This window comes from Nycticebus coucang, chromosome 6 (genome assembly GCF_027406575.1).
Source record: "Nycticebus coucang isolate mNycCou1 chromosome 6, mNycCou1.pri, whole genome shotgun sequence".
NCBI lineage: Eukaryota > Metazoa > Chordata > Mammalia > Primates > Lorisidae > Nycticebus > Nycticebus coucang.
In genome coordinates this window covers 76737756-76765290 of record NC_069785.1, presented here as the reverse complement: position 1 = coordinate 76765290, position 27535 = coordinate 76737756, and the positions used below count along the sequence as shown (strand labels likewise).

The 27535-nt window shown below is 53.9% G+C and overlaps 1 protein-coding gene across 1 annotated transcript; it reads right to left on the bottom strand.

Annotated features, from left to right (window-relative positions):
• Window positions 1–1585: 1585 nt before the first annotated feature.
• Window positions 1586–26408, bottom strand: LOXL1 (lysyl oxidase like 1). Its single transcript, XM_053594423.1, has 7 exons — window positions 24815–26408; window positions 10353–10461; window positions 6876–7013; window positions 6296–6452; window positions 5674–5769; window positions 4056–4171; window positions 1586–1893 (listed from the first exon to the last, which is right to left on the bottom strand). The coding sequence occupies exons 1-7, from the start codon at window positions 25950–25952 to the stop codon at window positions 1887–1889; spliced, it is 1761 nt and encodes a 586-aa protein (XP_053450398.1). The 5' UTR covers window positions 25953–26408; the 3' UTR covers window positions 1586–1886.
• Between the last annotated feature and the right edge of the window lie 1127 nt (window positions 26409–27535).

Here is a 27535-nt window from a genome sequence, read left to right as displayed (position 1 = left end):
CCTATCAGCATGTGGAGACCGGCCCAGGTGTCTCCACCCCCCAGAGCAACCCTGGGCATCTGCTAGCCCCCTGGGACTTGAACTCCAGGTTGAGGGTCCCTATGCACACAGGAACACCATGTCTGGGAGTCTGTGTGTGTCCCCAATGCCTCAGTTTGTTAAGTACTTCCTTTTGGAAAAGCCAGCCCTGCTCTCTCCTCCCACCTATGCTGTGTTTTGGGCCTGAGCCCCCAAAAACATCTGGATGTACAGAGCTTCTCCCCACAAAACCATACACACTTGGTATCTGGCCTCAGCCTCGGGCTTAGAGACATGAGTTACAGCACGTGTCTGCCTCAAACTTGCCTGTGGCCTCCTAGGAATTGGGGACTTTTGACTCCACCTCAGTGCACCCTCAGAGGGTGCTCCTGACAGTCTGGAATTTGGCAACCTTGCCTGAACTTCCCTTGCTCACTACTGGGGGCATCTGGAAAGGAGAGATGGGCCTGCAGTAAGGACAGCATCTCTGAGGCACATGGGCAGGGGCACAGCAGAAGGGTGACCTCTGGACAGCAGGCTTGTGTCCATGCTCCTGCTCAATCCTCCTGGCCCTGGCCCAGCCCCAGTGTAAGCGTGGCAGAGAGTTAAATTCTGGAGGGGGCTGCAGCCACGCCCCTTCACCCTTCTGCTGCCCAGGCTGGTGAGTGGCCCCAGGGATCCAGGAAGCCTGGGGCCAGAACTCTTATGGAAGCAAATGATAGCTCCAAGAAGCCCTCCCTCTCCACCTCAACAGAAGACCTAGTTGCTGCCAGGGACTCTGACACAAGGGGCGTGGGGGGTAGAGCCAAAGGAGGGTGGGGGTGGGGGCTTCTCCTTGCAGAATCTCTGAGTACAAATCTCTCAGTGATCTAGAGGTGCCTGTATCACTGCTTCACTACATCAGCGTGTAGGCCATGCAGGAAGGCATTCCCCCTTTTTTTTTTTATGAAGAAACTGGGGCTCAGAGGTGTAGCTTAACTTACCTGAAGTCACACAGCCAATGAGTAGGAGGTCTAGCCCTGGCTCTTGGACCAAGTCTGAGGATGAAACCCAAGGTTTAGCTGTGGCCACCCTTTTCTCCCAACCCTTCCTGGAGGGAGGCCACCTCCCATGTGAAGGCTCCCAGTGCCCTCCAAATTCTGTCTCACTAGGTATGGCCTTCACCCTCATTCCCATGTGGCTGTGAGCTCCCTGGCAGCAGGGACTGTAATGCTCCTGTGTGTGCCCAGCACAGTGTCCAGCACTTAGGAGATGAGGGATTATAAAGTCTGGTGGAGGCAGTGACTGCATGGGGTGGGGGATTCCATGGTGTTAGCAGAGTGTGAGGCTGCAGGCTGAGAAGGCCCACATTCAGGGGGATGTGGCCCTCTTCCTATGCAGGGGGCTGGCCCTCATGCTGAACCCTGCAGGGTTCCCACAAGGGGCTTGACACCGTGGAGGTAGCTGTGGTCCTGACAGGGTGGAGAATGCCCCTTCCAGGTTTGAAGGGAAAAGATGAAGCACAGGGATGTCCCCTGGGCCCAGCTTAGCTGTGGCCAGCCAGCAGACCATGTACAGAGCCACAGAGTAGAAAAACCTTGTTTTATTCAGCCCAGACTTGGGCAATCTTGCTCTGTGGTATGGCCAAAATATAAAAAATAAAAACCAACAACCAACAAAACAATGTTGTAGAGAAAAGTTAAGTACAAAATGGGGCCTAGCATCCGGAATCCCTGTGGTTTTGGTCCACGTTCGCTCCCTGAGGCCGGCAGGAAAGGTTGCCCCTGCCTGTGGGTTGGGGGGCTGGGCCCCCTGGTGGGAGGCTGACGGTAGAGCAAGGCCTGCTTTGGAAGAGGGTAGACTGGCAGGCAATCTGTGCCTCTTGCAGATCAGGATCTGAGGGAAGAAAGAGAGCAGGTCAATGGTGGGCTGCCAGGTAGGGCCCCAATGGTGCCCCGAGCTAGGGCTTCCACAGCCCCGATCCTCCGTGGGAGAGCAGGCATGGCCTCCCCTTCCCTCAGGAATTTGAGCGAAGCGGCAAGGGGACAACCACTCAGCCCAGCTCCAAAACTCCCACCCACCTAGAGCGTGGTCTTGGCATGTCCCCCTCCCAGAGATTGTCCCAGATTGTTTTCTAGGCCATTAGCAGAGCTGCTACTATGTGGAAATACTTTCTTGTTTTTTCTAACTTAATACTTTTTTTAAGCCTCCTTTTTCCTCTTCAGAAACATGATGGAAACCCACAGGCGTCAGTCCCGTGGCCTTTCTGGGAACGCTCTGTCCAGCTTCCTGTGCATGCTGGCCCAGCCGCCTGCCTGCGGTCAGAGTCATGGAGATGCTTTAATAAGACCTGGGCCTTTCCAAGTACTTATGTAAAGAGCTCTCAGAAGGAAGGGCCTTGGCCTCTGCTGCTGCCCACAGGCCTGGAGGGAGCCGCGAGGGCCGCTTCTCTGACTGCTAAGAGCCCTGTGGCTGCCTGCACAGCTGGCATGGGATGAGGGATGCGGTATTCATCCCCCTTTCCCAGCTCCCTGCCTCCCTTAGCTCCCAGCAGCCTCCCTTGCTTACTGAACACCCCTGCCTGCCTTCCTCCTCCTCCTCCCCTAGAATTGACTCTACTGCTGAAGTGACCCCTGAATTCTTTTTTTTTGAGACAGAGTCTAAATTTGTCGCCTTCAGTAGAGTACTGTGTCATCATAGCTCACAGCAACCTCAAATTCTTGGGCTCAAGAGATCCTCTTGCTCAGTCTCCTGGGTAGCTGGGACTACAGGTACCCGCCACAACAGTGACCCTTGAATTCTGAATGACTAATTGAGACAGGCCCTGAGGAGCAGGGAAGTATTAGAGACCCAGACCCACAAAGAGCCAAACTGCCAGGGCCAGAGCATGAGTCAGTCGTTTCAAACACATTCTGTGTCTTGGTTAATTCTATTTATGAGGAACCTAATCTCTGCACTGAACTAGAGGCTGCTGTTCTCATTTTTAATACTCATGGTCAGTGATGGCATGTTGTGATCAAGTAGATTAGTGGCAGTAGCTGTCAAAGTGAGCCCTGTCCTGGTCACACACTGAGCCCTGTCCTGGTCACACATTGAGCCCTGAGCTGGTCACACACTGAGTCCTGTCCTGGTCACACACTGGTCACACACTGAGCCTGACTCTAGTGACAGGCTTAATCTCTCACACATTCCATCCACTAATAAGCATACACTTTTGGGGAAAGACGTCTTCTGGGCTTTGGGATCTCTACCACTTATCTTCTAGTTGATGTACTAAAGCTTTAAGCTCTAGGACTACTTAAAAAAAAAAAAAGGAAGAGAGTTGGTTTGATATGACTGCACATTTTAAATTCACATGGAATGGGGTGGGGGTCTTTGTAAGCTCATAAACAGAGGGTCCCTCTGCAAAGTACTCCATTTGAAGAATCAGGAAAGAGACTGAGGACAGCCAGCTCAGGACAGGAGCAGCTGAGGACCCTGCCCAGCAGCCATGTGCCAAAAGCCTGAGCCCAGATTTTATTGACTTCCTTTACAAGGGGGACCGAGGGACTGATGACAGCTCATTCCAACCAGAGTCACTTCTGATCTGGGACTGTTTAATACAATCTACTTGATAAAGACACTAATGATCACAGCTGCTGCCCACTGAGTGCCACTGTGCTTGATTTCTTACAGACAGATACAAGTCCTGCAAACCCTCATCCCAAGACTATGTGAGAAGTATCCATTTGATAGTTCAGAAAAGTAACTCAGAGAGGTAAGGTGAGTTATCCAAGGTCACAGAGCAAGAAAGTCACAGAACTGGGATTACAGAGCCCAAGCACCTGCACCAAACTACTCTTCTTTCTCTTAGTTTCATGTGATCAGACCCCAGCCTGAGCCCCACCAGGAGCACTCAGCTTAGGGTTGGCATGGACAAGGCTCTTTCGGCTGGGCCCAGCCGCAGCTGTGTTTGGCCAAAAGGGCAATCCAAAGTGCAGGCATCTTAGGTATCTCAGGTGGCCTTCCCCCAGGCAGGAAAGGGCCTGGGGCAAGAAGGGTGGTAGGCAAGCACTTACTGGACAATTTTGCAGTTTGTTGTAGAAACATATCGACCTGTGTAGTGAATGTTGCATCTCACCACGTTGTTAGTGAAGTCAGACTCCAGAACAATATACTTTGGATTCACGTGCACCTGAGGAAGAAGGGAAACCCAGAGGGAGGGGATGTGGAGAGACAGACAGACAGACACAGAGGTGACAGAGAGAGAGACAGGGAAATGGAGAAAGATGACATGAGCCCAAGAGACATGGAGACAGAGGTACACTGCTAGAGAGACATGGGGAGGAAAGAAGGGGCAGCTGGAGTTCAAGAACACATCATCCACTCCCCTTATCAGATGATCACAGCTTCCCCAAAGCCAGAGCCTGTGCCCTGACAGGCTCTGCACAGGACACATGGGGCCAGAGAGGTCAGGTCACAGGTTAGGCAGTAATGAGGAGCTGAGGGGGAACTCAATGCCCAGCCTCCCTGCCCCTGAGGTTCACAGCGTTCACCAGGCATCCCTGTGCAGATGGCCCACTGAGGTGCCCAACATTCATGAGACGATGGCCCAGGCATAACCTGTGCTTTTTGTTTGAAAAGGAACTTTGGGGACACACTTTAAAAAGCTGGATCAACTGGGAAAGGGGCTGGCATTATGTACAGAACGTTTAAGAAGAGATGCAAGGATGTTACTTCCTAGTCCTAGTGCACTCCTGAGAGGCAGGAGCTGTGCGCTGCTCGTGTGGTCTGTGTGCCCAGGGCCGAGAACAGCAGGGTCTTTGTGCATGTTCGGTGAGTGGGTGAATGAGGGAGGGAAGAGGACACACTACGCTGGACAACCCCAGCCCCGGAAGAGACCCAGCAGGGTTACACGCATGGTGCCCGCAGAGAGGGGCTCAGGATGGGGCCACAGGGAACTGGCCCTGGTGACTGTGATCTGAATAGCTCTCTATGCCAGCCGTTTTTCCACAGGGAGAGCTGCTGCCCACGAGCCCGACTTCACTGTTCTCCTTTGGCTGAACTTTTGCATAGAGTGGGGCTAAGGGTATGGTGGAATAAAATGATCCCCCCTCGCTGTACCTGCACAGAGGGGGCTGAGCCTTGGCTTCCCCAGGTGAAGCCATGATGATGTGGCCTGCACAGATGTACCAAGCTGGGTTGTGTCTACCTGTCCTCCCACGGAGGGAAGGGGTGAGATGGAGTGAGTATACATTGGAGCAGGACAGGTTCAGGCTAGAAAGGACTCTTGGTCTCAGGAGCCCTCAGCTTTGGGGTCCCTGTGAGGACCTGAGGTCTCTCTCAGATGGCACAAAGTCTGCCCTACTGCAGATGAAGGATGGACCATGTGGCTCTCCAAGTCCTACTTGCTTTCTGGTCCTCTAGAGAAGATAAGGGCACTGCTTCCTCCTGCATCACCATAGCTGGGCTGAATGTCCTCAGGGTCTCTATGGGAAGAGAGGCTACGTGTGCCTCAGGCCTAAACTTGGGCAACGATGGGAAGCATAAACCTTGAGGGGTGCCCCAGAGGCTGCCTCTGCTTGGTCACTGGGGAGAAGGGAACGTGCCCGGAGGCTGAAGCTTTTGTCAGAAGCAGGGGACACGGAGCATGAGCATCCGTCAGGTTTGGGGGAGGGCCCAGACCAGGAGGCACACCTTGAGGATGTAGTTCCCAGGCTGCACGTCTGTTATGTCAATCCACTGGCAGTCTATGTCTGCGTTGTAGGTATCGTAGCACCCTGGGCTCAGGCCCTGGAAAAGAGACAAGTGGAGTGGGTGGGGAGCTGCTCATTCCTCAGGACCACCCCACACCCACCTTCAGCAGTCGGGAGCCCTTCTTCCTCTGTGCTTCTCTGCTGACCCTTGCCCAGGGCAGCTGCTCAGGGTAGGTCTGTCCCTTCCTAAGGCCACTGGACCAGAGATACAATAGCCAGGTGGGGGGTGTGTGTGTGAAATGAGGGTGGGATGGATGCCTAAGAAAGAAGACTGGAGGAATGGATAAAATAGACAGGATAGGTGGACAGTCTGTGGATACTTGGATGGACTGATGGAAAGATGGATTTGGGTGGACAAATAGGCAATCAGGACATGATGCTATCCAGACTTCATTGCAATGTTCCTTTCTCCCCATATCCAGACACCCTAGGATGGAATAATATGGGCCCTGTGGTGGCCTGAGGACTGGTAAGAAGACCACACTTGGCCTGCCCCAGTGTGGCATTGTTCTCTGCCTCCCCCAGCCCCATCCTCCCACCCGAGGCTGCCCCTCTAGTCCAACCTGCGTATGGGAGGTGCACGCATAGCGCTTGAGGTTGCCAAAGTCACAGGTGCTGTCCTCCAGGCAGAAGCTGGCCTTGTGCCCCTCAGCCACCTTCTTGCCCGTGGCTGCATCCAGTAGGTCATAGTGACTGAACTCGTCCATGCTGTGGTAATGTCTGGGGCAGAGGAGAGGGGAAGGGAGAAGAGGGCCTAGTCTTTCCTGGGCCTCCCAGGATGGGCCCAGGTGACCCTGCTGTGACACAGCCTCCTGACTGGTCTGGGCTCTCCTGTCCCGAGTCCCGCTCTGATGCTCCCCACCTAGCCAGGTCACCCTAGGAGAGCACCTCCTCGGAGGGCTCCCTTCCCTTTGGGCTCCCACCTGTACTGGCCTCCCTTGGGCGATGCCCTGTGTTCTAGACATTTCCATTCCCTATCAAGACCAACGCTTCTATGTCCCATTCTCCAGCCCAGACTTGGCTAAAGTTCCTCTAAGAAACTCAGGCTGTAGAGCTGGACCCTGGCACCTCCTGGGGCCTCCAACCAGGGCATGTCCCCACAGAGCTAATGGGGGGTAGGGAGCCCAGCTGCACCCTACTCACTGGTGGCAGCTGTGCCACTCCCAGGTGTGCCGTGGCCGGTTGGGGAGGAAGTCCGCTGTGCCCTGGTTCTTCACACGCTGGGGGAAGCGCAGCAGCACCCGCACATCGTAGTCTGTGGCTTCAGGCGCGTAGGCTGTACTGAGGGGACAGGCGGGAGGACCAGAGTGGGGCTATGGGTCCAAGGACACCGAACGCATCAGGGGCCACACAGGCCCCCACACCAGGCCCTGGCTACTGGTACTCCCCCTAAGGGCCTTTTACTGCCTCCCCTCCCTTTCCCCATGGCAGAGGCTCAGGCTCTTCCTCTGCCCCATCCCATGACTCCCTGAGTGCCTGGCTGCCTCCTCCTTTCTGGCCTCCACCATGTGGCTTGTAGCTGCCAACACAGTCTTTCAAAAGTGACATTAGGCCTAGCAATGGCCCTCTGAAAGTTTCTGATGCCTGCAGGTGACTCAGTGGAAGACAGTACCTGGGAGCAGGGACATAGAAAAATATTTGGAGGCTGGACGTGGTGGCTCACACCTATAATCCTAGCACTTTGGGAGGTTGAGGCAGGTGGATTGCTTGAGCTCAGGAGTTCCACCAGCCTGAGCAAGACTGAGACCCCATCTCTACTAAAAATAGAAAAACAAGCTGGGCATGGTGGCAGGCACCTGTAGGTAGTCCCAGCTACTCAGGAGGCTGAGGCAGGAAGATCACCAGGCCCCAGGAGTCTGAGATTGCTATGAGCTAGGCTGATGCCACAGCACTCTAGCCTGGGCAACAGAGTAGAGGGCAATTTAAAAATAGCCCTATCCAGGAGGTTCTGGTAACTCTTTCCTCCTCTGGGAGAAGCCCTAATTATTGATCAAGTATGCTGTCTCAGGTGTCGGCCTGAAGAAGCATGCTTGAGCTGCTGCGGTGAAAGCCTCTTCGTGTTCCTGGTCCCATCTGCCCCTCCGATCTGCAATATACCACTTACTGTGAGTTCCTGCTTCAAAGTCAATTTCTCAAACAGACAGAACTCTTTCCCTAATCCATACTTTGCCCTTGCTGTTTGCTTGACCTAGAATTCCAAAGCCCACCCCACCTCCTAGGCCCAATTCAAGTCCCCTCCCCCAGGAAGTCTGCTCTCAGAGGACTCCTGAGGCCTGTAAGCTCTAACAGCACTGCCTGATTCCACCTGCTCCTTGCACTGGACTGGGTGTGACCAGGCCACCATCCCTAGACTGTATGGCTTTAGGGCTGGATTCAGGGAGCATGGGTCTGATGTGGACTGCCTGCTCACAACTCCCTGACCCCAAATTCCCAACTGAGGAAAACCGTGTGAGAAGGGGAGAAGGGCAGAAAGAGGAATGGAGGACGGCAGTGAGGGGAAAAGCACATGCTCACACACAGATGCAATCCCACACCGGCACACACATGGGGCGGGGCTGGCTGAAGGCTCCTCCCCTCTGCAGCTGACCACTGACAGCTGTTCTAGCTGGCCTCAGGGGCACTTCCCTGGCATTCATTAAAGTCTGAGTCCTAAGGCCAGAGGCGAGAGGTGGCCAGTTATGGGGATTAGCGCTCTCTCTGAGAGTATGTCTGGACAACAGGCGGCTCAGACTCCTGTCTGCCAGGAAGTAAGGCCCTCAGCCTTGTCTGGGGGAGGCTTGGAATCCGTCTGTGTCTGGGTTGAAACAAAACATCCTACTTCCCTCTGTTCAGTTAAATCCTGCCTTTCCGTTCGGCTCGGCACACTGTGGGAAACAACAGGGTCTAGGTTCTAGGCCCAGCTTGGCTACATATTAGTGGTGAGACTTGGAGCAAGTCCCTTCCCTTCTCCGGGTTCTGCCTGCGGCATGAACTGGCACGGGCCTGTGGCCCATATTCAAGATGACCTTGGAGAGCCCTCCCCATCCAGGGCTCCAATTCTGCAGGGGGCTTCTGGGCTATGCTCCTGCGCCCAGCCCCCTCTGATGCTTCAGCCTTTGCCCACCTCTCCCTCCTCTGACTTCCCTTGGCCGGTGAACCACTCCTTTAGACTTTCATCCCACTCCTGTGGCTTGATTCTGTTACTGAGGCCCAGGTAAGCCTCACTTTCTCCAGTGGGAACTGGAGATCCTCTAGGACAGAGGCCAGGGCTGCCTCCTCAACCCATCTGGGAGCTCAGGTCTGGGCACTTGGGATGCTCCATGGAGCTGTAGGGATAGTTTGGCCAAAAACTGAAAAAAACAAAACAAACAACAACAAAAAGCAAAAAACAAAAAAAATGCCTCACAACTGGAGAGGCTGTTATTGAGGCTGTAAGTTCCTGGTCACCGGTAGAATTTCAGCAGGAGCATTATACCCTTTCAAGGGACAATTGAGACAAAACCAGACTAGTATAAGCAGGGAACTGAGGGGTACTCAATGTGTAGACCCTGGACCAGTGCTGTCCCTCTGCTGTTTGTTGTCAGTCTGTGATGAGATCAGGAACCTGCACCAGAATGTAAACCGACCACGTTACTAATCACACTGCTTAGTTCAGCTGGTACTGTTTTATTTATTTATTTTATTGTTGGGGATTCATTGAGATACTGTTTTACTGTATTATTAAGAGCACACTGTTCTCAGTGAAAGAAGCAGTGAGTTGAGGTACAAGCCCTTAATATTGTTACAGGCTGGTAACAATGGATGTCTCCTACTCTGAGTGGCAGTGAACTAGTTCTGGAAATGAAAAATGCTAAGATTCCAAGGGGATTCCTAGATAGTAAAAATAAATAGAGTTCAAATGTCAAAAAAAAGCAAGTAATTAAGAAAAATAAGTGCCTTTAACACAGATTGCTAGCAACAAAGACAGCAGAGCAATGTGACCTCTAACTAGTTCTTTAATTGCAGGGAGATACCCCCAAAGCATGTGTAACTGAGCAGACTAGCGACTGCTAATGAATTCAGAAGCAGGCTCTGCAGAAGCAGGGCCACCCATGAATAATGCCAGTCGGCTGTGCTCACCTTCTGGTCTCCTTCCCCTCTCTACAGTGCAACACATAATGAAGGTCTCTATGCCACTGCACCCACTGTGACTAGGCAGAGACAGCCTGGGCCATCCAAAGCCACAAGTGTCCTCTGCAGACATGGCTCCATATCCTGGCCTCTACCCAGCAGGCCTGCCCACCCTGTCAGGCTTCCCTGGGTTCTCCTATGGGCACTCTTGGGCTCCCCACGAGGGACCTTCTCCTTAGACAGCTCAGAGCTGAAAACTCTGAGATCCTTTCATTGCTCCTCAGCTTCATGATGGAGCAACACATACCTCCAGGGCTTGTGTGAAAATTAAATGCCACAGCACAGGTAAAGTCCTCATATCATATAGTGATGTGTGTATCCAGCCATGCTGGATGCCTCGCAGAGGAAGAGGTTTAGGATGCTGAGAGGCCCGGGCACTCAGCATGTCATCTGCCTGGCTGGCAGGAGCCCTGGTGCTGGGCAACTCCCAAGGACTGTCCCGACCTCTCTGCCTCTCCCCTATCCCCTTACCTGGCCAGACACTTCTCCTCTGCGGCACAGCGCAGGGAATACAGGTGGGCTCTCTGCACATAAGTGGATGCTTGCACGTAGTTGGGGTCTGGGACCAAGTCAGGGAGACCTGGAATGGGCAGTGAGAGAGAGGGAGGAGGAAGAGAAGGATGTTCAGAGGGCCAGGCTGGCCACCACTCATGCCCAGAGGCCTCTCCCTACCCCAAATACCCCCTACCACTCTCCCCTGGGCATTGGGTCCTGGGCTCAGGTGTGGAGTCAGGCAGCAGGAGCTCACTCTGGGGTTCTGTGGTGTGGGAACCACCGAGACCTTCTGTAAGTGCTGGGACATGAACAAGATCTGGGAGACGGGCGGAATTTAGAGAGCCAGGGAACAGGAAAGGGTGTTCTTGGCAGAGGGGATGGCATGAACAAAGGCCTCAAGACAGGATCCAGTGAATCAAGCAATTTTGTGACAGACATGCCCTGGTGTTCTTACTCCCTAGGCCTCTGGACACCAGTCCCTAGATGCCCTCTGCTCTTCTCACTCCAGCAGCCAAAAGTGAGTCCCAGAAGGCTCGTGGGCAGAGCCAGGTGGATGTTGGCTGACAGGAGTCAGGAAGGGCAGGAAGGGACAGGCTAAAATGAAAACACTTCCCCAGAGCAGCCTGCTGACTCGGCAGGATTCTTAGCCTGGGCGCCCAACCGGACCTACTCAGGGTTCCTTTCTTCCTGGCACAGCCCCTCCTCCCCCCATCACCTGCCACCACTTCCTGCCATTGGCCCCACAGACCCAACCACAACCACCCCATCTGCAACCTCTGGCCTCCAACCTGAGGGAGGCCCTGGCTCCTTCTCTTGAAAGGCCCAGGGGGAAGTCTGGAGGCTGTTCCAGCCCTGTGATCACTTGTTCCTGAGATATGCCAGAGCCCGAGTCTGTCTACCCAACTCTGATCCCTCCACCTTCCCCACAGGGAACTAAGTAACTCTTACTTAGTTCAAGTAATTGCGACCAGGAATAAGCAGAAACCAAAAGTCTGGTGTCCAGATCCCACCTGGCACTGGAATAAAGGAATGCAGGCTCACAGGTGGGGTGGGAGTGGGCAGGGGCACCAGGGTCCTGGGCTCTATCCCAGCTCAGTCTCTGACTCAAAGGGAAGTGGGCCTGGGGCATCAAAGTCCCCTCTCCTCTCTAGCCTCAGGGATCTGTCAAGTAAATGATGGGATGAGGCTGTAAGTTCCTCTTAGTTTCTTTAGCCCTCTGCTCTTGGGGAAGTGGGGAAGGATGACAGCAAGCTACAGGGAGTTGAGTGGTGAGGGGTTGAGTCTTGCTGCCAAGACCCTCTCATCAGCTTTTAGGTCCATAAGACGAGGCGGAGGTAGGGCGAGCCTGGCTTCTAAGCCTATTACAGAAGCGTCAGCCTGTACCCTTCCCCCCAGGTTCCCAGGCCCTAGCCCTGCTCTCCATGGAGCTTGGGTTCATTGGGAAGCCTGGTCCAGGCAGCCAGAGTGACCTCACCTACTGGGAATGAAGACACAGTGTGGAGACAGGGTGGGTGAGGATGAGGTGGCTCCTGGCTGATGGGGGACTTCTTGGCCAGCCTAGGCACTGTTACTTGAGCCCCCAGGAATGTTTGCAGTCATTCCCCAAGGGACTTTTCAGTCCTCATACCAGCTGGGAGCGGGTTCTCACCCACTGGTCCCCGGAAGCCTGGGCAGGGGGTGGTGGTGAGGACAAGAGGAATGGTCTTTTCCCTCAGCAAAGTGTAGGGTCGGGCAGCAGGGCCTGAGGCCTCATGGGACCCAGCATTTGGCACCAAACAGCCTGCCGCCCCCACCCCAGGCTAAGTTTCAACAAATACTGCACAGATGGCTCCACAAAGCTTTTCTGGCCTGACCCTTCCTCTCTAGAGATGGCTATGCAATCCAGGGAAGTTGGAAGAGCCAGCTGAGTAAAAGGCCAGGTGGGGCCTGTGAGGACCATGTTGTTCCTGGCCTCTGACTGAGCTCTGACCATGGTCACAGAGCCCCAACGCTGGCCACACACCGAGCCCTGATCCTGGTCACAGAATGAGTTCTGACCCTGGCCACACACTGAGCCCCGACTCTGGCCACACACTGAAATCTAACCCTGGTCACAGACTGAGCCCACTGATCCAGGTCACATGCTGAGCCCCAATCCTGGTCACACACTGAGCTCTGACTCTAGTCACATACAGTCTGACCCTGGTCACAGATGGAAGCCAATAGACTGAGGCCTGATACCTCTCAATATTTCTGAATTTCAGTTTCATTGCTGTTTGTCCTGAGATGATGCACTAACGTTCTGCACTTAAATAAAAAGGCTTAGGGCCGGGCACAGTGGCTCATGCCTGTAATCCTAGCACTCTGGGAGGCCAAGGCAGGTGGATCACTTGAGCTCACGAGTTGGAGACCAGCCTGAGCCAGAGCGAGACCCCATCTCTAAAACTAGCCTGACATTGTGGTGGGCACCTGTAGTCCCAGCTACTTGGGAGGCTGAGGCAAGAGGATTACTTGAGCGCAAGAGTTTGAGGTTGCTGTGAGTTGTGATGCCATGGCACTCTACCAAGGGTGACAAAGTGAGACTCTGTCTCACAAAAAAAAAAAAAAAAAGGCTTAAAAAGGAATTGCTTTAACATCCTTGATCCTTTTTGATTGAAACTGAGTAGGGCAAGGATTTCTGTGAGCTCGAGGGCTACGGGGGAAGGACAATTCTGTGTATCACATGTGGGGATTCAGAGTGAGACCGAGGACAGACAACTTGGGGCTGCTGTTCCTAGTTGCAGCCCTGACTCCGCCATAGATGACGGGCTTCTCCCTCTTCCTGTTGAGGAATCTCAGACACAGGCAGGTGCCTCTTGTTCTAGGACGTCTTCCCTGAGTGGCAATGACATCTCAGGTCTCACATACTTCTCTTACCTCATTACTCCATCCTGTATTGATCTGCAATTGGATTTCATCGTATTACTGGTGTTGCCTTCCCTCTAGGCAGTGCTCTCTAAGGGCAGGGCCTGAGTCCCACTTGCCTCCTCAGCAGGGCAATCCATGGGGCTCAGAAACATTTGCTTTGGGGATGACTGCCTGACCAAGCCCCCTCTGCCTCTGCCAGGAGAGCTTCTTTAATGATCACCAGCATAATACATGACTGTTCCGAGCAATCACAAGTGTCCATCAAGACACCTTGGCTCATAACACCGTTGGAAGTGCTGGATGAAACTAGGCCCAAAGAGGGCAATGAATTTATCCATAGTCAGGCAGTGAGTAGGGGCAGCCCCAGGAGGAGACACTAGCTCCTAACTGCCTCCCAGGACTACTCTTGTCATTCTTTTTATAAAAGTAAACTTTTTTGAGTTTTTTTTTTTTTTTGAGTTATAATCTATACCCGTACAGTTTGATATGTTCTAACGAATGTATAAAGCCATGTAGCTACCACCACAATCAGGGTACATCCGGATTGCTTCCATCATCCCTCCTGCCCCTTCCCAATACATCCCTTGACCCCCTCAACAACCCCAGGAAACCACCAAACTGCTTTTTAATCATCTTAGATTAGTTACACCTTTTCTAGAATTCAAATGGATCACTCTAACCATTATTTCAGATTTCTTCTTTCCTCATCTCTGATCATGGGGGCCTCCTGTGCCTCCCCTCAATTGCCCTTCCCTCCCTGTCCTGCCGTGCTCCACCCCTGTCATATCCTCAGTGCTCTGGGAGGCAGCAGCTCAAGAGGCACCTTCTTCTGGGAGGAAGTTGCTGGAAAAGAACAGCCAGTCTGGGTCCCCCCACCTCACCCTTAGGATCCCCTGCTGAGGTCCTGTCCAAAGCAATAGCAGGTCCCCTCCCATGGCTGGTATGTTTTTCCAGGAAGGAACAATGCCTCTTTCTCTGGGGCTGCTCTCCCAGGGGACATTCTGTCAGCAGCCTGGCTTGGAATCTCAGCCCCTCTGCAGGGTTGGAGGTAGGGGGTTATGTGATGTTGGGAGGGGCCTGAGGAAAGCTTGAGTAGGCATTTGGGGGTGTGGAGATATAGGGATAGGGAAGGCTGGTCTGCTGTTTCTGGCCCGGTATACAACCAGGCCCTCCAGACAGGGTGGCCAATGTTGGGTGAAGTCCAGTTACAACTAGACTGTGTGATCAGACCCCTGCCCTCAAAAGTGTACATTTTTAAAGAGAGATCCTGGAAAAAGGGTTTTTTGGCCTACTCCAAATGCAGGAGCCAGCAGTCCTGGCAACATAATTTTGTGAAAGGACTGGCATCTCTTTTTCTAGCATATATAGTCATCCAACCCTTGGGCCTGGAACTAGAGACTCTTAAAAAAAAATGGGTTCTAATAAGAACTTTCCCCAGAGACTCCTGTTTTTATAAATGCAGAGAACTGAATTAACCATAATTCTCAGTTCAAAGCAAACTAACCATTATCATTGGTATGCACAAGGCCTGCTTCTTTATCAAATTTTTTTTACCTTCATCTTCACCCCTGACCCTCAGACGTGCCCTCATCTGTGTTGTCTGTATAAAATCTGCCATGCACTGGATGTGCGTATGTATTTTTAAAGGGTAGAAATGATAGCCTTATAGATCTCATTCTGCTTCCTGGCTTTGCAGTCAATGTAAACTTTTAAGTCTATCTAGTTCCCGACCTGTCATCACTCAATGGCATCTCACAGCGTGTATCTGCCATGTCCTACTTAGCCAGTCTCATGTGTTAGACGCCCCAGATCGCCTGTGACTCCTTGCTCCACAAAATTGCCCCTCCTGGCCTTGGTGAGGATATGCAGCCAGCTCCTTGGCCTATCTCCAGCCCGCTCAGGAAGTGGGGTGAGGGGTCTGATCACCCAGGGCCTGGGAAGTGGTCTTGCTCAGACTACCCAGGGAGGAGGCCCTGGTCACCATCAGGGTCCTGCCTTCCATTTCAGGACGGAGACAGGTGCCTGGGTTCTTTTCCTACTCCGTCTTAGACTTTCTGTGTGGCCCTGGGCTGACTGTGCCTCTCTTCAGGTTTGATAGCTTCCACGTGTCCTCTTCTAATTGTCCTTTGCCCTCCTTGAGGCCAGGAGCCCTGTGCTGGCCCCCAGGGAGTGCCATTCCCCAGAAGGGATGTGCTGACCTTAGGGATTCAGGCTGCACAGAGCCCGGGCTGGGATGGCAGGGACACTGAGTTGGGGGCAGCAAAGCCCCTTGGGAAGGACAAAGCCGGGCTGCTCAGCTTGGGAGGGGCTGATGTGAGAGAATCAGGCTTCAAGGGCCTTCTGTGGGCAGCCAGCCAGCCACTGGCCTGGGGGAGCCTTCTGGCTGTGGGTGGCCCCTTCACACAGACCCTCCAGAACAGTGAAGGCACAGACCTCAAGGGAAAGGACTCATGTTCTGCGTCCTGCCTCTGCCCTGGATCTTCCTCTGTGGGGGCCCCAGGACCCAGCAGACAGAACCAATCACATTGACTCTTGGGGCCACTGTACACAGGACAATCTCACCCTTTTCTCCTGTTCCAGGCTGGGTCTGGAGATGCTGACAGCTCCTGTGCCAGCTCTTGGGAGCCCCAGAACAATGGCCATCTGCCCATTCCCTAGCAGGATCCAACAGGGGCCATCCCATGGTGAGTTTACCCTCCTGTCCAATCTCTTTAGTCCCCTTTCCAAGGCTCAGTTTCCCCATCTGTACGATAAAGGAGACTGGACTAACTGGCCCTTGAGTACAGATTGGATGGATTGATAAAACTGGAGATTAAAATACTTTGGGAGCTATTTAGTTCATTCCCCAACCTTGGGCAAGAGCCCAAGACCTCTCACAACCTCTACAGACGATACTTTAGCAGTCAGGAAATTCTCCCACCGTCTGATCAAAATCCTTCCGGCTTCATTAGAAATCTGTTCCCTCCTGCCTAGCGGTTCCTGGAGGCTGCCCAGTGCCCAGGGCCCTGAGGCTCCATTCCTACTGCTGGCCCACACCTCACCTGTTTCCTTCTTGGCTTCCCTTTCTCTGTGGGTTCAATAAACCTCATCCCTGAAACCTTTCTCCCCAAGCCTCCTGCTTGTGAGTTGCAGATGATGGAAAGTGGAATTTAAAAGAGCCCTAATCTCTTGAGCCCAGGGCTGGAGGATAAACAAAGGCCAGCAGGAACCGGTCAGTCGGTTGTGAAATATGTGCTGAGCGGCATGTTTTGGCTAGCGTGGCCAGACTCCAGAAGAGCCCCTAGGTGGGGGAGCAGAAAGCTCTACAGAGCAGGCCTTTGAATAAAGATGAGCCATAGAGGGCTTCCAGGGCGGGAGCTGGCAGCACCTCACCCTAGGAAATGATTATCTAATAATCAGGACATTGAATTGTGGCGCTGGCCTGGTGGCAGCACACCTGCTTGGTGAGAGCAGCCAGGCAAAGTGGCCGCAGAATCTACTTTGCCCCATCACGAAGAGGCAATCCCAGTCCAGTGAAATGAGCTATGCTGGCTCTAAACTCAGAGCCAGAACCTTCAATGGCTCCCAACTGCTCACAGAATCAAGCCCAACAGTCTTAGGGTGGCAGCTAAGTCCTTTGGTGATCTGGCCTTCTAGAACTCCTAACCCTAAGGATCAACAGGCAGGTCCCTAGCAGTACACCCTGACTTTCTACCCCTGGCCTCTGACCCCACAGTGCCCTTGTCCTGAAATTCCCTGCTACACTCCCCTATCCCCAACCACACACAGAGACCAGCTCTGTTCATGCAGGAGTACACAGTCGTTAGGACTCAAAGCCTACCTTGTCAGCCTTAACCACCCTCCCATCTGCCAGCCCCCTGCACCCTCTTATAGCATTCACCTGCTACCCCCACCTAACTGGGAGAGACAGTCCAGTGGCAGCCATGCCTCACCTGTGCAGGAGGCGTCTGCAGGTTGTTCAATTGAGTCAGTTGCACAGGAAGACAGGTTGAACTTCGTGGGGAGATGGCCATGGCTACCCTCTGGGGGGTCAGCTCCCTTCTTGGCCAAGCCTAGGCCACCTCTTTGGATACCTCATGTACATTTCTTCCCCATGTAAACATAGCCCCTGTCCCTAAAAGCCCACCCAACCTACACAGGCCCAGTCTGGTGCCCTGCCCCACTTCCAGAAGCCTCCCCTGACACTTTAGTCACCTCAAGCATTCTCTCTGTTCCCTCAGACCGTGCACAGTCACCTGAAATATTTATCTTTCTTACAAAGCCTTCTCACTTCAGCTCTCAGAACTGCACCTTCCAGTGGCATAGCGATATGCCACTGCATTGTCCCTGACCCCTCTCCCTCACCCCCACACCTAATCCACGAGGAATCCCACCAGCTCAACCTCCAGAATTCCCTTCACTGTGCCCGCTTGGCCTAGGTCTCTGCAGTAGCGTCTTCTCAGACTCCCTGCCTGCGCCCCCCTGTCCACTCCCAGCACAGCAGTCGGGGCCCTGTTTAAATGTCGCCACCCAGCTCAAGGCCAGCAGTGGCTCCCTAGTGCACAGGAAGTAACAGCCCAGTTCCTCACGGTGGCCCACAAGGACCTCCACCATCAGCACCCCATTACCTCTCTGACCTGTCTCCTATCATCCCCCACTTCTACTCCCACTCTGTTCTAACCACACTGGGACATACTTGAAAACCCCAGGGAATGCCTGCCTCGGGGCCTTTGCACTTCCTACAGAGAGCTGCATGCCCCCCCATATGCTGCTTTCATCTCTGCTCACATGTCTCCTTCATAAGGCCTGCCCTGACCACCTCTGCAACCTGCCCCTCCCTGATACTCCTGTGCTTGCTTACTTTTTTCCACAGCACTCACTACCTTCTATTATTTACCTATTTATTATGTTAATACATGAAAACAAAACATCCACAAGGGCAAGGATTTTGTCTCTTTCTTTTCATTAATGATCACTCAGCTCTATGAAAGTGCCTAGAGCATAGGGTAAGGCACTTAAACATTTGTTGAATGAATGTATTTCCTCAGGAGAAGGTATGTGCTCTCCCTACCAGGCAAGAGGCATTGAGGGCAGAGGTGGGTAGTATTGTCCTTGCCTGTACCCACGTGCTGGCCCGGATCTCACAGGTGCATGGCAGGTGCTGGGAGTAGGAGGAGACAGATGGACAGGGGCCACTCTGCATCCTGGCTGCTGGTTGCTTGCTGTCCTCAGACCCTGTCATACAGATGCCCTTGGCATGTGTAGTACATGAATCCCCATACGCCACAAAGGGTCTGCTGGCATCTGCCTGCAGGAGCGCAGACTTCATTATCAAGCAGAAGCTGAAATTGATTCAAAAAGTTCTTCCTTTTGGAAAAAAAAAAAATTAGCTCTGGGCTTGGAAAACCCATGGTTCCAGTTGGCTCAGAAACAGAGGGAAGGGTGGTTGTCTCCCCAGGTTTGGCTGGTAAAGGCCTCTTGGGTCTCGCCTTACCAACCTGAATCCCTTCCTGCTCTAGCATTCTGTTCACCTCTCTCAGCATTTCCAAGTGATTCTAAAGTGCCTGGTTTCTGGGGTGCTCATCAGCAAGGAGAGGAGGGGTCCAGGACCAGCCCCCATCCTGTGATCCTGAATCCAGACAAAAAGGCCTTCTTGGTCCAGCTGCCTGGACCAAGTGGTTTGGCCAGGGCAGGGACACATCTGAAGCCTCAACTGCTTCCCCCCAGGAATGCCAGCATAGCAATTAGAAGCAGGTGTGGACGGCTTGGGTGGACCATCCACTTCCTCCCTGATCCCTCCCTCTCCTGTCCATTCCAGCCACTGCCTTGGGGAGTTTTTCTTTGTATTCTTGGCAAAAGGAAGTCAGGTGAACTCAGACTGGGAAACACTAGGGAGGGAGCCCCTTCTCCTAACCCCTGGAGTTAGGAGAGAGAGGGGACAGGATGCCCAGGCCAAGTCTGGCAGTAGCCTGTGTCAGTAAAGGTGCTAAGGGCCCCCCACCCTGCTCTCCCACCACCCTGTGTGGCCTGCTGACTTGAGGCAAATATCCAAATTTTGTTTTATTAAGGTGTTCAGACCTGAAAGGAACAATGAACACTGAGACAGGGGACACAGAATATAAAATATCCTTCCCTGAGGAGCAAAACAGAGTGAGGCTGCCTAATGGAATGGCCAGTCAGCCTGGGTCCAGCTTGGTCACTTGTGAACCTCGAGACCTTGGGTGAGCAATTTAATTTCTCCAAGCCTCAATTTCTTCATCCGTAAAGTGGTGAAAGATTATACTTCTATCTCGCAAAGTGGTTGGGGGGGATTAAATGAGATAAAGAAAGGGAAATGCTGGGCATGGTATCCATTCCATACACATCAGCCATTATTATTATTATTATTATTTAAAACAGGAGCTGTCTCTCCTTGCAGGGATGGCCCAGTTTGACAGCAGGGAAGGGAGGAAGTGCCTTGCACGTGGATGATAAGAGGAGAGATAGGAAGTCTGCCTGGGATGTGGGGGCTGCCGCATTACTTGTTGGTTCAGGCACTTAATGGCTCTTAATAGACAAACAGGGAGGCAGGAAGAGGACCTAGGGCCCTCTGTTTCCACAGCTTGTCTGCCCCTCTGCAACTCTCTTGGCTGAAGATTCTATTTTATTATGAAGGAGCAGTCTGAGATAACTTCAGGGAAGGAAGGAGGGATGCTGATCTGTGATTCTGGCACCAGGGAAAATCACTTTACCTCTCAGGGCCTTGGTTTGTCATCTGCAAAATGGGGGTAGTAGTGATGCCTCCCTCCTAGGGTTGTTATAGGGATTAGGTAGCTCTAACTATAAAGCTCCAAGAACAGAGGCGGGCACTTAGTAAGCGCTGTGTGAGTGATTAAGAAAATGTTCTGGAGTCTCCGGTGAGAATGACAAGGCTTTACCCTAACACCACTCTGGGGAGGGACTCTGCTCCTGGTGTTTCCCACCCACTGTCCCATCTTACCCTGTCACAACCAGAGCCTCGAATCTAGTAGGCAGTCAAGTAACTGTTGAATAAGTGAATAACCAGAGTGTACAGGATAAGCAATAACACACTAGACACTTCTTAAAATAATGCATGGTTGTTAAGAACAGGACAGGACTTCACACAGACTCAAATCCTGGTTTTACTACTAAAAGTCAGCAAGTGAGCCTGTCACCTTATTATAAAATGGGACAAATAACAGGACCTGGCTCACCCAGGGAATTAAAGGAGATGATGGGTAAAGTGCCATCATCTTGTGGTAAATTCAAGTGTAATTCTCCATGTGCGTGCAGATGGGAGGAGCTGAGGCCTAGAGAGGCCCAGCTGGCAAGAGAAGCCGGTGCCCTGCCCCGCCCAGCTCACGGGTTGAGCATGGCATCTTTCTGGGTCAGCGGCACCTTGGGCCACCTCCCTAAGTCTCAGTTTCTCATCTGTACCAGAAAAACCATAATCTCCACCTCACTAGGAGGTTGTGAGGAATAATGAAATTGTGTCACCAAGCTCAGCAGGTGCTCTTTAGCAAATGGTCAAATTGGTATTATTATCTTTGCCTTAGGGCTCTAACTCTGGAAGCTTGCTGGGTGGAAGCCTGCTTTGCTTCTTCCCTGAATCATAAGAGGAAGGCAGCCTGGGGCGCAGGCCCAAGTGAGCTAGAGGCTCAGCTGCTCAGTGGGGTAGTAGTGGGAGACAGGGTTGCTCTCAGGGTCTGAGGGTCCCAGTCTGGACTCTTGGGAGCAGGTGGCTGAACAGAGGGGGGGCACCCTTGGTTGTTACGTAGGGAGATGTGACATCTAGGCTCAGCAGCACTAGAGTCCCCATGGAAGCTGTGGAGGGAGGCCTGAGAGAAGGAGGAGGAAAAGAAAAGAAGGAGGTTCTTTTGTTCTGGAGTGCTTGACTGAGATGTTTATATTTTGTCCTGAAGGCTGTGGGACGGAATCTTCTTCAGCAGGGGAGTAATCTGGTCAGCACTGCAGGGGTTTATCTGCCCCACACATAGAATGAACAGGAGAGAGACTAGGAGTAGGGGACCAGGGAGGAGATAGCTGCTGTTCTCTCCTGGCCTCCAGTTGGCCATGTGAGGACAGGAATGGAGGATGCATGCCAAGCAAGGCTGGCACAGCCACCGAGATGCCCTGGGAGGATGGCAGAGCAGGCTGTTCCATGTTTCTTTCACAGGGTTGCCAAAACTGGTGAGTCAGGCAGGTGATGGAAGTGGAGGCCCTGGGAGAAGAGCTGTGGCCTTCTGGGGCTAGGGGCATCTATCCTAGTTGGCACTAAGACCCAAAGCTCAGAGAAGCTGAGGCTACAGGGAGGCTGGTGCAATGATGCCAGGAGAGGACAGCCTGCTTATAGTAAAGGGAGAGGTCACGTCATGGGAGCTGCCATGACACAGGGGACACATCTGGAACTGGGAACCAGCCGGCTACCCTCCAGGCCTCTTTTGGAGCATTTGCTGTGAGAGCCAAGCGAAGTATGTGACCTTTGGGCCGCTGGCCTCTGTTTCCTCCTCTTATCCCTTCCCTTCCTCATTTCAGAATTGAAGACATGGTACTGAGGGAAGCCTAGGGCAGTCCGGGAAGAGGGTGCAGGCACCAGAAGAAGAATCAGGCTCAGGACAGGCACTTGGAAACCACCCACCCATGGAGGGATGTGGGAGGTGCTCACATGTGTTCGATGTTGTGAGCACACGTCCACGCCCACACACATGTGCAGGCTGCCAGAGCCCAGCCTCAGACCCCTGAGTGTGTGGCCAGGAGGAATGAAGTCAGTCTTGGAGAATCTGCCTTGGGCTCCCAAACCAGGCCTGGGGGTCTGATCTCAAGTACAAGGCTTGGCCTTTCCTGGGCTGGGATTTTCCATGGTCCTTGCCTAGCAGGGTGGGGAGGGAGGTACCAATGATGGGAGAGACTTTTGCTCCCTCTCTGGCCTCTCATGAGCACCAGTGTAGCCTGTTCTCCCCGCACCCCCATCACACACACACTCTTGCCCCACGCCCTCAATGATTAGGGGAAGGGGTACCTGGAAGGTGCTAACCACCATCCCTTGCAGCAATGCTTGGACACCTCCTCCTCTGGAAGTCTCTCTGAATTCCTGCCCCTGACTGAGGAGGAGTCTCCTTTGGGCTCCCAAAGCCCCTGGCCCCGCCAATGCTTGTCTCATCACAGCACTGAACTGCCCCCCTGCTATGCTTCCTCAGGGCAAGGCCTGGACTGAATGCAAGTCAGCACATTCAACTTGACACCTAGGACACTGCCTTGGGGAGAAATGTCTTTGACCCAAAATGAACTGTGGGGCTGAGGGGCAGGGGCCAGAAGCCCTGCTAAGCATTAAACACCCCCACTCCAGACATACATGGCTTTGCCCTGCCCCATACCCGCTGGCTTGGTTAAGAACTAACAGGCCAAAGAGAGGCCCTAGAAAACTCACTGGCTTGGAGCCCAGGTGCTGAATCCCAGGCCTGACTCTGCCAGCATTGTGGCATTTGAGGTCTCGGTTTTCTTCTCTGCCCAGAGGTGGGGCCCTTCCAGCTGAGCCTCATGCTGAGGTCTTGCATTCTAAGAAAAGCTGCCACGAAAGTTTAGCACCCTCTAAGTAAGATGTCCTCTCCTCCAAGGGCTCTAGGAGGAGCTGATGCATGGCTGTAATATGCCCTGCAGCAAAGATACTTCCATCAAGTTCCCAGTTAGGATCAGAGGTCGGGTAGATCCTTCATCACATCACAGAAGGATTCATCATTTGATTCACCCTAAGCTCTTACAGATTCTCAAAGTGGAATTCAGAACCCAACTCGAGTGCTGCCCCTTGATGTGAAGGAGGAGGTGCTATACCAGTGGGCACACTCATCTCTCTTGGCCTTGGACTCCCAGCAATCCCCAGGGAGACAGGAGACCACCCCTTCCACCCCAAGCTGACCTTCAGTGGAAGGAGTGGTCTAACTCAAGGTCAGCTTGGCTGGAGACATAGGCTGAGGAGCAGAGAGGCTGGGGCTGTAGCACTTGCAACCTTGGGCCCTGCAGGGCTTGCCCTCACCTGCCACAACCTTGGTGAGGAACGGAGAATCATGGGTAGAGGGAACTAACTATAGCCTGAAAGAGGTGGGGCAGGGGTGGAAAACCTCAACCAAAAAGCTGACTGCCCCTCAGGGAAAAAAGCAGGAAGGGGGATTCTAGGACAGTGGAGGATGGGCCAATGGCTGTCCAGCCCCAGCCAGACCCACCACTTCTACCTGCCACAGAAGCTTAGTCTGCTAATGGCAGGTGTGGAGGCTGCCCCCTCCACTGTGTCCTTGCAGAGAGATGGCTTGGGCCTTCCCCAAACTAGGTCATATCTTCACTCCCTGAGAAGCCAGAGGGAGATCTGTCCAAGTTACCTAGTAGGACTCTCTCCTAGGGCCAGGCACAAGGTCTGGTGAGGCACTGGCCTGGAGTGCAAAATTTAAGGGAGCTCCAAAAAACTCAGAGGGCAAAATAAGCAATATTTAATGCAACATTAAAAAAAATTAAAGTTAATGCAAAAAAATCTGTAATGGACAAAATATCCACATTTCAAACATAAGATCTATATTGATGATTTTTCAGTTTGCCTCTGTCTCCATAATGGCTTGGTATAGCACTTTTACTGATTTTATTTAAAATCTGAACATTTTGGATGGATGTGGTGGTTCACATTTGTAGTCCCAACTACTGGGGTGGGGGTGGGGTGCTGAGGTGGGAGGTTCACTTGAGCTTTGGAATTTGAGGTTGTAGTGAGCTGTGATTGTGCCCCTGCACACCTGTCAGGGTGGGTGACAGAATGAGACCCTGTCATCGAAAAATAATAAAATAAAATTTGAGTATTTTGTTCATCACAATTTTTTTGTATTAATTTTGATTTTTAAATAACACATTGAGATATTACTTATCTTGACTGAGTTTGGGTACCTCTAGAATCTGTGCTCAGGCCAGTGTCTCACAAGTCTCTCTAATCCTGGCCTTGCAGAACCCCCCCCCCCCCCCCCCAGGGACTTCTGGTTCTAGTCTAGACTCCCGCCTGGGGCAAAGGCCCCCTCTAAACTTGATCATTCAGGCCAAGTTCACATGCCCAGTAACCAACCAGACTCGCCCCACCTCCCCTTGCTGCCCCTGCAAACTCCGGCTTCTGATGCTTTCTGCCTCATGCTGTGGGCAGGCAAAGGGGCATCTCCAGAGGTGGAAAAGGGTGCCCTGATTGGAATGAGGGAAAGGCAAAGAGAAAGGTTCCTTCCCTCTGTTCCCTGACCCTCAAACCAGGTCAGTAAGTTGTCTCCTGCCAAAGCCGGGCTGGTCCCTCTGCCTCCTACCCTCAAAGCCAGGGTCAGAGCCCTTACCTGCCTGGCCAGCGCTGGCAGTGACGAGGCATGGGCTGCGGGGAGGTCGGGAGAGGAGATGCTATGGGGCTATTGGCTGGGGAGATAAGTGGGTTGGGGGGGTCCTTACTGAGCAGTGCAAGGGAGACCTTTGGCAAACGACTGAGGAGGGGCACGGGCGCCTTGAGAAGTCCACCAGCGACCAGAAGCACTACAGAGGGGACCCCGGGCGTCGCGGGCCATACTCACCACGACCGTTCTGGTTGGGCCGGTACACGCTGCCCACGCTGAGGCGGCCCTGCTGCGCGCCGTTCCGCTCCCCACCCGGCGGGGGCGCTTCAGAGCTGCGCACAGGCAGATAGGGGGGCTCCAGCACGCGGAAGGGGGGCTGCGGCTCCACGACGCGCGGCGGGACGTAGGCCTCGGGCGGCACGTTGGCGTAGGGCGGGTACCAGCCGAGGCGGGGATCGCCGCCGTAGGCGCCGCCGGTGGTCTGCGCCGAGTCGGGGCTGGGGTCGGGATAGGCTTGCTCGAAGCCCGCGGTGCCCTCGTTGTACAGGCTGTGCGAGTAGCGGCGGTCCAGGCCGTCGGGGGGCTGCGGCTGCGGCGCGTAGGGCCGCTCCGGGGCCGGATAGAAGCCCTGGGCCGGGTATTCAGGCTGCTCCTCGCCGCCGCCGTAGTCCTCGTAGCGCGCCCGGGGCTGGAAGGGGTAAAGGACCCCTGCGGAGGCCACGGCTGCCGCCCCCGCGCCCATGCCACCGCCCGCGCTGCGGTAGTATACGTAACCCTGGTCGTAGGTCCGCGACGCGGGGTCGTAGTTCTCGTACTGGCTGACGAAGGGCGCCTGCGGATAGGGGAACTGTTGCGGGTAGGAGGGCGGCTGGCGGTAGGTAGTGGCGAAGGCCGAGGCCGAGACCGAGGAGGCGGGGCCCCCGTGCCGTTGCTGGGAGACGGAGGTGCGGGCCCGGGCCATGCCGGTGCTGTCTCCGACGGCCACTTCGCGCCAGTTGTCGGGCACCTGGCCGAAGCCAAATGGGTGCCGCGCTTGGCCGCGCACAGTATCCGAACCCACGCGCCCTGGCAGGGGCAGGGACGGCGCCTGCCGACGTCTGGGGCTCCCGTGGCTGCGCCGCTGCTGGGCCTGGGGCGCTCCAGCCAGCAGCACTCGGGAGCTACTCTCCACGCGCTGAGGCCCGGCCGGCACGTACTCTGAGCCCGAGTTGAGCAGGCTGTACACCTGTCCGTTGTTCTCCCACTGGATCAGCTGCCGCCAGCGTCCCGGGTCCGAGCCCTGCCCTGGCTGTGCCTGCTGCCCGTGCACCAGGACGTACAGGCAGGCGCCCCACACCACGGCCTCCAGCTGCCATCTGGCTCGGGCCAGAGCCATGGTGGCCGCTCTGCAGAGGCCTGGTGGACAGAGACGTTCTCAAAAGTGGACCCCTGTGCGTGCTTCTTTCCCCACGGCCTCGAGGACAGGACGGCTCCTTGCCTGCCCTGGCTTTAGCTTTGTCCATCCTGGCCTTGTCCAGAGCAGAACGGCTCCGCCGATGACAGCATTTTGAGGCCAAGGGGTCAGGGCAGAGTAGGGGCGGTGCCCAGCGCTGCACGAGGCTCTCCGCAGGGCACGAACGGACAGGACCGCCTGGGGGCCTTACATGACCAGCCCGGCACTGGCTGGCCGCTGGGCTGGCGCTTTCCCACTTCTGAATGAATAAGCAACAGGCTGGGAACGTGGGGAGGTTGCGGCTGCCTGGTCCGCCTGCTGGGGCCTCCTCCGCGGGGCCCTATGGCCCGCCGGGTTTTAGCTATGTGGCGGGTACCACAGCTGTAGTGCACCCTCACTCAGTTCCTGGAGCTCCCAGCCAAGCCACAGACTTATCCCTGAGGGAGAGAATAAAACAGGGAGTAGGAGGGGCCTCTGGGGACTCAGACCTGGTAAGTGGAGCTCTGGCAGGCAGAATGGGGCTGGGGTGTCAGCACCACCCTGCCCATTCCTCTCCGTTTTGGACACAGCATCCCTGGTCTCCACCACTGACTTATATTGGCTGGAATGGACCCCTGACTTCTGTCTGCTCCAGCCCTTCCCTGAGACTCTTGGGTTCCCTTTTCTCTTGCTCCCCAAAGCTGTTGTGAAGACCTTCCTTGTTGATGGGCCTCCTTGGGGAGATGCTGAACAGGGTCCACTCTGCTTCTGGAACCTAGCTACACCTTAGTTTCTTGAGCTTGAGTGCAAAAGAACCAGAGCTTCAGCTTTTCCCTTTTGGCACACCTCTGGGCCCTACTTTCCCAGTCTGAAGAATGGGGTGTGTTTCTGGGCTGAATAAGACTCGTGAAATCTGTCCAGGCGTGAGGGGGGTGGATTGCCTGAGCTTACAGGTTTGAGACCAGGCTGAGCCAGAGCCAGACCTCATCTCTAAAAATAGCCAGGCGTTGTGGCAGGCACCTGTAGTGCCAGCTACTCAGGAGACTGAGAAAAGAGAATCACTTTAGCCCAGGAGTTTGAGGTTGCTATGAGCTATAACACCATGGCACTCTACCCACTCTACTGAGGGCAACAGAGGGAGACTGTCTCCAAAAAAAAAAAAAAAAATTTTGTGAAATCATGGGAGAGATCAACTCATTATGTGTGGTTTCTTTCCTGTATCTCTTGGTTCTATTGTACATAGCCTGGGAATAACCTGAGTATTCACCTGGGTACAATGAAATCCAGGGACTGTCTTTGATATGGGAGGGGCACTGCTAGGCAGAGGAGCCTGTCAGCAGAAAGGGAAATTGAGGTGATCTGGCCTACTCCTGTTGCTGTGTGACCTTGGGTAAGTCCCTTCCCCTGTCTGACCAATGGAAGATTAGACCATGTGATCCCTGAGAGTGCTTTGGGAGATTGTCTGTTCCCTCTAGGGATGGAAGTGATAGGAGGGGGTTCAAGAAATCACATTCTGAATGCTGCTCTTCAGGCCTCCCCTGGGCTGC

What these genes read in the sequence shown, in the direction of transcription:
- LOXL1 (XM_053594423.1), bottom strand. Translation starts at nt 25,952, where the DNA reads ATGGCTCTGGCCCGAGCCAGATGGCAGCTGGAGGCCGTGGTGTGGGGC. An exon ending in GAGTGGCACAGCTGCCACCA is followed by an intron (nt 6,453 to 6,875) that starts GTGAGTAGGGTG and finishes CCTCTGCCCCAG; the next exon opens with ACATTACCACAGCATGGACG. An exon ending in CGTGCACCTCCCATACGCAG is followed by an intron (nt 5,770 to 6,295) that starts GTTGGACTAGAG and finishes TCTCTTTTCCAG; the next exon opens with GGCCTGAGCCCAGGGTGCTA.